Source organism: Armigeres subalbatus, chromosome 2 (genome assembly GCF_024139115.2).
Source record: "Armigeres subalbatus isolate Guangzhou_Male chromosome 2, GZ_Asu_2, whole genome shotgun sequence".
NCBI lineage: Eukaryota > Metazoa > Arthropoda > Insecta > Diptera > Culicidae > Armigeres > Armigeres subalbatus.
The window spans coordinates 134,694,502-134,704,734 of NC_085140.1; the positions used below are offsets into that span (position 1 = coordinate 134,694,502).

Sequence of the window (10,233 nt, forward strand, 5' to 3'; positions counted from 1 at the left end):
GTGAATTAATCAGGTATTTTCTCATTTATATGAGTCCAGTCACCACTGGAATCACAACGATAAGAAAGAAGGAACATATCAAGATTCACAGCTATCGAAATAAACCCTGGAGGGAAGAAAAAAATTGCGTAATTATCCACATTATCCACTTCCCCCGCAATGTTTGAAACCTGGGGTAAGTGTAAAATCTTTGAATTATTAGCTTTCTTGGTACAAACCACTACCAATTGAATGGGATTAGATAAATTGCTTTATAATGGTAACCTGTGATATAAATTCACTTGAAAAAAGAACAATTGGTGCAAATAAGAATTGATTTTATGAATGCAAAAATCAACTTTTCGCGAAACCTAAAATTACATTTCAAGCGTTAACCGTGTTAGTATATGTATTATATAAATTTCAACATAGTATTAGTGTGAGCATCAAAGTATATTATTGCATAATGTTATGATGTGGTAAAAACTGTAAAGTATGTACAATTCGAATTTTTCGAGTCGATTTTTCCACTTACCCCCTTTTTCCACTTCCCCCAGTGTACCTTATTTTAACTACTAATGGTACATGTTTTATAACAACCGCTGTTATAAAAAAAATCTGTAACAGAATAACAAGCTCTGATATAAATCTGTTACCATCTACTGGTCGGGTAGTGATCGCATTTAACCAAGACACCAACCTTATATGGTGAATATGGTTCGATGTACCATTTTCTTTATAACTTTTAAATGCAACGGTCGGTTTTGAAATTCAATAGTGATCAACTAGCCTTTGTCCCCTGTCGAATGAAACTTGTTGGGAGAAAAATGGTTAAGAATTACTATATGAAAAGTTGTCTAATCAGTACATTCAAAGTTAATTACCTATATGCCGGGTATTAAGCCACCCGGAGTGGAAATTAATTACTATGTCTGAAACCAGTTGGGGTCGTGGGATCAAACCCCACCGAAGGGGCGGTTACCCTCCAATACCTTTTCCGAACTAAATCTATCACATGTTGTACATATGCATAATCAAGTTTCAGACATAGTAAGTTGTCTAATGTTTTCTTAGGTTTTGTGCACACACATACACACACATACACACATACATACACACTACTTCGAATTTCTCACTTCTCGCTTCTTACTTTTCACTTCTTACCTGTCATTTCTCATTTCTCGCTTATTACTTTCAACTTCTAACTTCTAACTATATCGTGCATGTAACTGTTTCTGACAACATCGAGTTAGCGAGGTGAGAATGCATTGGAAAATTACTTCGACTTAGAGAACATCGAGCAAGGGAGATATTGACTTACGAAGGGAACGAAGTGTGCTAGATTCAAGGGACCTTGAATTTCAAAACATCGAGTTTTTTGCATTCTTATGTAAATTTTATATTTATTAATTGCTCATACCCCGATTTCTCTATTAGCAATTCCTGATCAATAAAGGTCAATAAAAAACCCAGATTAATCCACCTAGCGTTGGTGGTGCCTTTCTCGCATTTAGTCAAGACACCAACTTTATATGCAATGATCGATCGTTATCAAATTCAATAGTGATCAACAAGGCTTTGCCTTCTGTCGAATAAAACTTGTTGCGAGAAAATCGGTTAAGGATTACTATACAAAAAGTTGCCCAATGTTTTTTTAGCCTTTGTGCACACACATACACACACACACATACACACGGACAGACAGACATGTGCTCAGTTCTTCGAGCTGAGTCGATTGGTATATAATGCTATGGGTCTCAGAGGCCTCTATACAGGCTTGTAAAATGTCATCTGCATGTCATTTGACTAATTTGCTCATAACTTTCTTTAGAAGCAAAATTTCTTCCATAATTTTGAATGTACTCATAACGCTTGAGTAGGGTTATATTTTTGTCCAAGGGTACATTGCTCTAAGTATAACATCAAAGGCTGGAGAGTGAAAACTCTCCAAAATGTCACGTGTCTTTTGACATAATGTCATTTGAATGACATTTTGCCTCCCACGCCCCAGATTACATATTTACAGCAAAGTCTCGTTAGACAAAGTTGTAGGCCCATTTAACCGCTATAAGTTCGTCATACAACATGAATTGATAGCTACCTTCTGAAACAAGTTCTGGGAAAATTATACAAACGAATGCAAATGACATTTTACAATACTGCCTCTATAAATAGTTCGTTTTCGGAGTGAAATGATAGCCTTTCGGTTCAACTTCTTTGTACGAGAAAGGCAAAAATATGAAAAATTCCATAAAGACGTATAGAAAAGCGATTGAAATTAAGCATTTTTCCAAAGATGACCCCTTCTTTAAAAGCGTTCGAAGTTCATGGAAAGTTTCATAAATTTTATTGCTTTTTTTGTTTTTTTTTTATTGAAATCTTTTTTTATTGCTCTGTATTGATTATTTTGTGATTTTTTTTTTAATTTTTTTATGGAAAAAAATGTTGAAAGTTTTGTTCAATGTGGAAAGTTCAATGCTTTAATGATTTATTTATGGATTTTTTTAGTGGACCATTTTGATTTCTTTATGAAAAATTCTTCTTTTACAGTTGCAATTTTTGCCTTAAAAGTGCTAATTTATTTTTGTTTTGTGGAAAATTTAATTGTTTATGAAAATTTTGCATTATTCGTGAACCTATGATTTATAGGTTTCAGGCTTTTAATCCAAAGGAGAATGAGAAAATCTCTCACTTTATCATATCTGTATGCACTCTCGATAGGTAGCATACCGTGAGAGACGTTTTTCGGTAGCTGTTACGATAATGAACTGATTCGGGAGGCTTCAACCCATGATAAATTTCTTTTAATAAGCCCCTTTTGCGGGGTTCTGAAGATGTATGTACACTTGCTTTAAACAGCTGTGCGAAAAACAATGGTCCCCAACATGAAATGAGCGAGAAAAACGTGTTTTATCAAACCCCCTCGGTGGGGGCCTCCTATCCGAATCAGTTTTTTTTCAACTTGTATACAAATGCGATAGGGGAACAGACGGCCAGAATTTGGCCACAATATTCTTTAATATACAAAGAATGTTTAGGCCAAATTTGAGCAAAATCAGTCATAAAAAACCCCCCTGACAATAATAGAACAAAACCGGCCAAAGTCGTCATTCCCCCTACCTAGTTTTGTTTTCATGGCTTGTTATGATTTGAAGAGGTTTTTGCCTCTCTTTTATTGTTGTTCGTTATCTATCGAGAGCGATTTCTGCAAACCCTGATAGGCTATAAATTTTCTATGAAATTGTCCGTATTTCAAAGACTCTTTCTTCTTCTATGGCTCTATATTCCAACTGGAACTTGGACTGCTTTTCAACTTTGTATTCTAATACCAATTCCTCAGTTATTAAATGAAAACATTTCTATGCCCACAATTGCGTGAGTATGTATCTTGTGTGTGTTGTGTACCGCATTTCCAATACTAGGAAATCCAAATTAGTTCAGAGAACATTTTTATGGTTGCAGTTTTATTTGCTAGCTCAGTTTAAAACTCCACTAAAGATGCCCTTCTTGCCCTAGTTATGAATTGAACACGTTATTTATTAAATCGAGTCTTATGGCGTTCCGGAATCGAATGCATTTGATGATTATCGCTTTTGCGCGGGAATGTTCAATATGAACAGTGCTGTTTATGGTTTATAATGATTACTCTATGTTACTTTAAGGTACTTAACCTCTCGGTACTCGTAGGGTCCTGGTGGATCACATATGAAGTTTCCCCTGTTGTGAACGAAAAGCTATTGCACTTGCTTTAATCTTTTTTATTTTAACTGGTTGAGCTAAGCATTGCCATGTCGTAGGCTATGGATATGCATTTTCACAGACATTAGCGGCGAAGTCACCAGAATCATTTATGTATTCGACCGTCTCGTAGCCAACACGCCCAGTAGCTATGACCAAGCAAATTCCACCCGAATTCCTTAGATTAGGCGTGCAATAGAACCCAGTCACATCCAGCATGATCTGCATTGTAGCTAAAGTAACTGCACGGTGCATCCACGCTATTCAAAGACGGCGTAATCACCGATAGATGTAAAATTTTGTTGCAAGTCACTAGCTGCATCTGTTGACATTGCAGCCGTCATGAACTCGCTACGTAGTTGACGAGCTGTAAAACATTCCAAGGGATTACTGGAATGATTTGTGTACATGTTTAGTGTGAAATAACGATTAATTGGCGGTTTCGTTGCAATGGCTGATGAAATCTCGGCGAATGATGAATGAGGCACCCATGTTGAAAGTGATTCGGTCTTATCAGTTGTTGCATGCCTGTAGCTTGTATGTAGGAGGATTAGGTAAGCTACTCTTGTTATGATTTTTATAGGATGCAGGTTTATGGGGTTATTGCTAGCGAATCTATGAAGATTTCCGACTGAGAATAAACAGCAAATTCTTGTAACAGATTGATTTTGTAACGCGCTCTAATTCGGAAAGAGAATGATCATATATAATTATTGCAAATATTCAATATGTATGCACAAGCGAAATCAGAAAAAAACAAAAGTTAGAAATGATTATTGTTTAAAACACGAACCCCAAAGGTGTTCGAAGAAATATTCCAATAATCAAATTTCAGATTTTTTATAGAAAGTTATGTCCAAAACAAGGATTTGGAGATAAAAATTTTGTTGGAATAGAGTTGGTTCGGACTTTTGCTTGACCAGTGACAACCATCGACCCATGAAGACCTAACCCACGTCTGGACTCTACATATCATGGAATTAATCACAGGTCCAGCAGATTTGTTTTCCAATGCAAAGAAAGCAAACACTCTTTGGCAAGATTTGAACAAATAATGTCCATCGTGTAAATTTATTTAGTAAGATGTTACAAATAACACAACATACAAGCTCCTGTACATTTTACGATACAAATTAATGGTTCTGTCATGCCTATCTAGAGAGTAGGAGGTTGAGGGTTCGAGTTCCTCCAAGACACGTGTGGATTTTTTTTCGCAAAATGAATACCAATTTGTTCTAATCAAAAACATGCGCTGTAAATATGCACTATCAAGATATTTATCAAAAATCGCATTGTAATTTGTCAACTAAAAGTTTGAAAATATCTAATTTTGAAATAATAATTCGACAGCTCCACTGCAGTACCGAAATCGTGATAAACGAAGTTAGCCATCGAAGGATATACGATTGACTCGAGGACGGGAATTTTTGTAGCCAGCCGCTTCAGGAGAGGAGTTAAGAGCTAAGCAGAATGGATACGTTTGCGTACGTTTTGACCGTTTTTCCATGGTAAACCTGTCAAAACGCACGCAAACGTATCCATTCTGCTCAGCTCTTTAGAATAGGAAGAACAGCCTTGACCTGGCCTTGACCATGTTCTTTAGGGAGCACAATAGGAAAAAAATGAGGTATTTTTGCCCAAAATTATGAATCCTGCAACAAGTGGTGGTATTCGTCATAAAAACATAGATAGATAAGAAAAATATTTTTTCTGTTAATTCAATGGGAACAATTTTCGGCATAGTATCGATTATTGTCATATTCTGCAAAACTAACGTAATTTGATCGCTTTTTGGCTTGCAATAAAATACTAATGGTCAAGTTTTTAATGTTTTAACACGCAAAAAAATTGCACTTGATTGAAATAACTATTTCTATAGTCGATGTAACCATCTTATCTATCGTTGATTCAATCCTAATTTTTGTTTAATTCTAACCGTTCTCATGCTAGAATGAAACATATTTATTATTGAAATCACAGTAGATATTCGCCAACTGCCATATCATCAAATCAACAATATGCTTAGTTGTTTTTAGCTCAGTGTATTGTTAGGTCAACCAGAAGTTTGAAATAACTCATAACTCATATTTTTTCCATCATGGCGGCTGAAGAAGAAAATTTTGCCGAAGAGTATTTGGAGCTTGTAATTGATATAGAGTTGGAGAGGCTATTAAAGTCGTTTGAATTGAGCACCCCGGCTGTGGAAGAATTTATCAGTAAGTATTTTTAACCTAATTATATCTGTATAACTAACCTTATTTTAATTTCTTTGCAGCAAATGGCTATGATATTTCAGCACTCAAAGTGATAGAGCGTGAAGAAGTGGAAGCTGTACTAGCTCCACCTTTGCTAGCGGACAGAACTCGATGTATCAACGGATTGAACAAGTGGCGTATTTCTATGGTAAACCATTTGTAAACATTTTGTTTGACGATGAAAAGACTAATATTTTACTTTTCCAGGGTTTACGACCGGTGACGACTCCATTGAAAAGCAGTAATTCACCGGAGCCAGGTTGTTCCTATCCACCAAAAACCGCAATCGGGAACATACCACGAAACCAATGGACTTCGCAGGCTTTAATTAATAGGTCAAAGAAAGGCAGATTGATTTTAGAAGCATTCCAAACATCCAAAGTCCTCTCTAGAAAGGATCGCATCTTTATCACCCATCTAATTGTAGATGAGTTTGTGGATGAATTCGGAAAACTAACGCGCGAGGAACTATCTCTTCGTTCCGCAGAGCTGAAGTGCATTTTTCCGACAGTTGAAGAGGTAATTTTTCGAAAAACCCATTAAGAATCCGATTTTTTGAACTTCAGCTGCAATCCAGCATTTCGCGCGCGGTAATGACTGCCGTTTTTGACATTTTTTTGGCAGCCAAGTGTCAAAAAACGGCAGCCGTAACCGTGCGCGAAATGCTGGATACGCAAAGCAAAGACATTTCTAATCTCAGTTATCTTTCATACCTTCGTGAACCTTGTAAAAGTGTGACATAAAATATTGAAATGCCAGTTGAAAACTGGAATTAGGTTTCCGTGAAATCGAACTTTCCCCTATTGAAATTGCATAGCGAGTAGTACAAAATAAATTATGGCGCACGGCTAGACGTAAATGCTAACCATTCGCGATACTGTTGTAACATCAAGAAATCGGAGAAACCTCAATTGTCGCAAGAACTCACTTTGTTTTACAACTGATATTACAATATAAACGTTCCCTTACTATAGCTGTAAGCATAACTGCCCCACATTTGCTTGATTTCCTATCAATATAAGACAGTTATACTTTTATGGGAACTTTATTGAAAACACAAAAATCGAATTACGTACTTTTCAAGTATTAGTCTTGTTTCAACATAAAATATCATTTTTCATTATTTATTGTTGTGCATCCCTTCATTTTTTAACAGAATAATTATTGTAACCTAGTAAATATTGTTGTTTTTTTTTTGCATATCTGGTACAAACCAGCATCCTATCGTGATGGAAGCGGTAAGAAGGTCAAGTTGGGACGTGTTGCTAAGGGCTGCTTATTCGACCGTAATTACAACTATCGCCGTGTACCAGCGGTTCCCGCGCCGTTATCGGAATACGGTGAGCAATCTTCGAGAGCAGTGCAATCATTAACCGACGCTATTACGGCAGAATCAGGTATATTAGCTATGGAATAATACGTTGGCTGAACATATTTTGAATGTTTTTTTTTTTTTTTTTCAAATAATTCAGTGGCAGAGTATCAAGAAACGAAAGTTTGGTTTCAACACCATCAGGATGAGTGGGACGATATCAAAAAGCGATGGAAAGCAACTAGTGCAGTACGTTTGCACGAAATTGGCAAGCTTGAGCAAATCACCTACCAACATCTTCTTGACGAATACCCGATACTCAAGAATACTGGTGGATATCAGCTGGTTAAATTGGATTTCACCTTTAAGCATCCAACGAAGAGTGACTTATTGTTCAACAAATTTTCGGGTTTTCGTGATCGTGCTAAAAATTTATTCCGCAACGAAATACCGGTGCAAGGAAGATCACTTTTTGCCTTGCTAGACAGGGAGCTGTCGGATGGTAAGCTTATTTCAACCAATTCTTAGAAACATAGTCTGTGAATGCCAATTGAAAATATTCAAATACTATTGCTTTCATTGTTATTTTGACATTCATTATTTACTTCTAATTTTCTTCTTTTTTTTTCAAAATACTCGTCATAAGACGAGTAATCCCACTTGATTGTAACCTACAAATACGTATCCTGACGGCCTTTCTGGTGACGTCTAAATACATGATACAGATAGAAATAGAAATTTAGAATGGTGGCATTAAATGGGATAGTACTAGTAATAGTACGTCTTATAACAAGTGATTGCATTCCGCTAAATAACTCTGAATACTGTTTGTTTCCAAAATTGATATCACTGACAAGATTATGTTTTTTTATCAACAGATTCGAGAGATTGTATCACTATCTTGCTAGTGTTTTACATATGGCCCAGTACCGTCACGCGCCTTCCGAATGGAAATAAATGGAAGCCATCCCTACAGGAGTGTAGAGAAAGCAGCATCCTTCATTTGAAAAGCTTGGCTGATTACGAAACGGAACTTTCGAGACTCGGTCGCCTAAATTTGTCGAGGGATTACCTGATCACCCTGTAATCGTCGTAGTAGGTGCCACAATTGACCACATCAATCAGTTCTTCGTAAGCTACAAGGACATAGCTTATAGAGCGGAAACATTCCTGAAAGCACTGGACGTCGTGTTCAAAATATACACTGCATACGCCTTACGTTTCCCCATCGAAACATCTGGTCCATGGAATTTCATCGCATACACTTTGTTCGACTTTGAGCCCCCCGAGGATACAAACAAAGCAAGAGTGTTGACACTGGCCGCAACCCTTCGTATCCAACTGCCAGCACAATGATTTCGTGCTTCATTACCGGGTGCCAATGGAAGACCACATGTGCAATGCTTCTCGGTACACATCTTCGTAGAATTCATGAGCCTATTGACGTTTACAGTTGCAATGTTCCGAACTGTGAAAGGCGATTTAGTGTACGAGCTTCTTTTATTTGCCACATCAAAAAACATATTCGAAATGAAAAAATCGAAAATATCTCTGTAGAGGCCATGGGCTCAGCAATCTGCGATGAAAAATCGCTACAGGACCGAATAATATTATCAGATATAGATGTACATAGAGAACAGCCCATTAGTATAAAATCCAATCAGGTTTTGGAAGAGAAAATGAAAGAAGTAGAAGAGTTAATTAGCGTAGAGAAAATTCAGCAAGAAATGAGTCGTCTAAACATTATTGGTTTGAACTTGAAGTGGTTGAATAAGGATACGGTACCCAGGAAATTAGTATTTGAATTCCAAGATGACGTACGGGCGAACGTAGCTAGTCCGTTATTTGAAATATTAGATATAATGACTAACACTGGCATGATCCCAACTACTACTAGTGCAATGCTGAAATCTGTCGTTTCAGTACTCAACTTCTCTCAAACGGAATATAAATTTGTACGTCAGTTAAAACAATTAGGGTTATATGAAGAGCCCGTGTTTTCAGTATAAGCAACGAGTTAAAACCAGCTGTTGTTGATCAGAGTCTTAGTATGATAGAAGATGATGTTAAAGGAGTACTAATGCCAATAAAGTTCCAATTACGAAAGTATTTAGAATCTGAAGGATTATTGGATATATTGATAGAACATCTTAAGCCCTCAGAAGACGGTGTAATAAGATCATTAATAGATGGCACCATTTGGCAAGAGAAAATACGTAGAGATGTTGATAAGTTGATAGTACCCATAAATATTTTTTTTGACGACTTTACAACAAGTGATACAGTTTCGCCACACGCAAGCAGTACCAAAATATGTGGCGTGTACTATTATGTACCGTGTTTACCACCTCATATGCTGTCACGTCTCGACAACATTCTAACGGCAGGTTATTTTTTGGCTGGAGATAGGAAACGATTTGGTAATGAACGGACACTTTATAAACTAGTTGATGTGTTGAGCGATTTAGAAAATACTGGAGTAACTGTAATATACAAAGGTCATGAAAAACTGTTATATTTCAAAGTTGGATTTGTAACTGGTGACAATTTGGGATTGAGTGAAATTTTAAATTTGGTTGAATCACCCACAGCTAATTTTTACTGCCGAGTTTGTACAAGGATTAGGACAGATAGAGAACGTGATTGCAAAGAATATGCAGAATCGCTAAGGTCAGAAAAGCTTTATGATGAACATTTACAACTGAATGATATGTCTAAAACAGGTGTAAAAGCATCTTGCATACTGAATCGTATACCATCATTCCATGTTGCATCAAATGTGTACTTCGATGTAATGCACGATGTTCCGGAAGGAATATGTCTTTATGGACTATCTCACTGTTTAAAATATTTTGTATACAAACAGAAATACTTCACGTTAGACGATTTGAATTGTAGGAAAAATCTTTTCATTTACGGGAACTTAAATTCATCGAACATTCCAGATGA

General features: G+C 36.5%; 1 protein-coding gene across 1 annotated transcript; it reads left to right on the forward strand.

Annotated features, from left to right (window-relative positions):
- The first annotated feature begins 5,477 nt into the window (after window positions 1–5,477).
- LOC134209255 (uncharacterized) lies at window positions 5,478–9,267 on the forward strand. The gene is given in 8 exon segments (XM_062685237.1): window positions 5,478–5,933; window positions 5,993–6,120; window positions 6,180–6,491; window positions 6,539–6,698; window positions 7,190–7,369; window positions 7,445–7,786; window positions 8,163–8,342; window positions 8,345–9,267. Coding segments are annotated over 8 exon segments (1,716 nt in total). The 5' UTR covers window positions 5,478–5,815; the 3' UTR covers window positions 8,641–9,267.
- The last annotated feature ends 966 nt before the right edge of the window (window positions 9,268–10,233 follow it).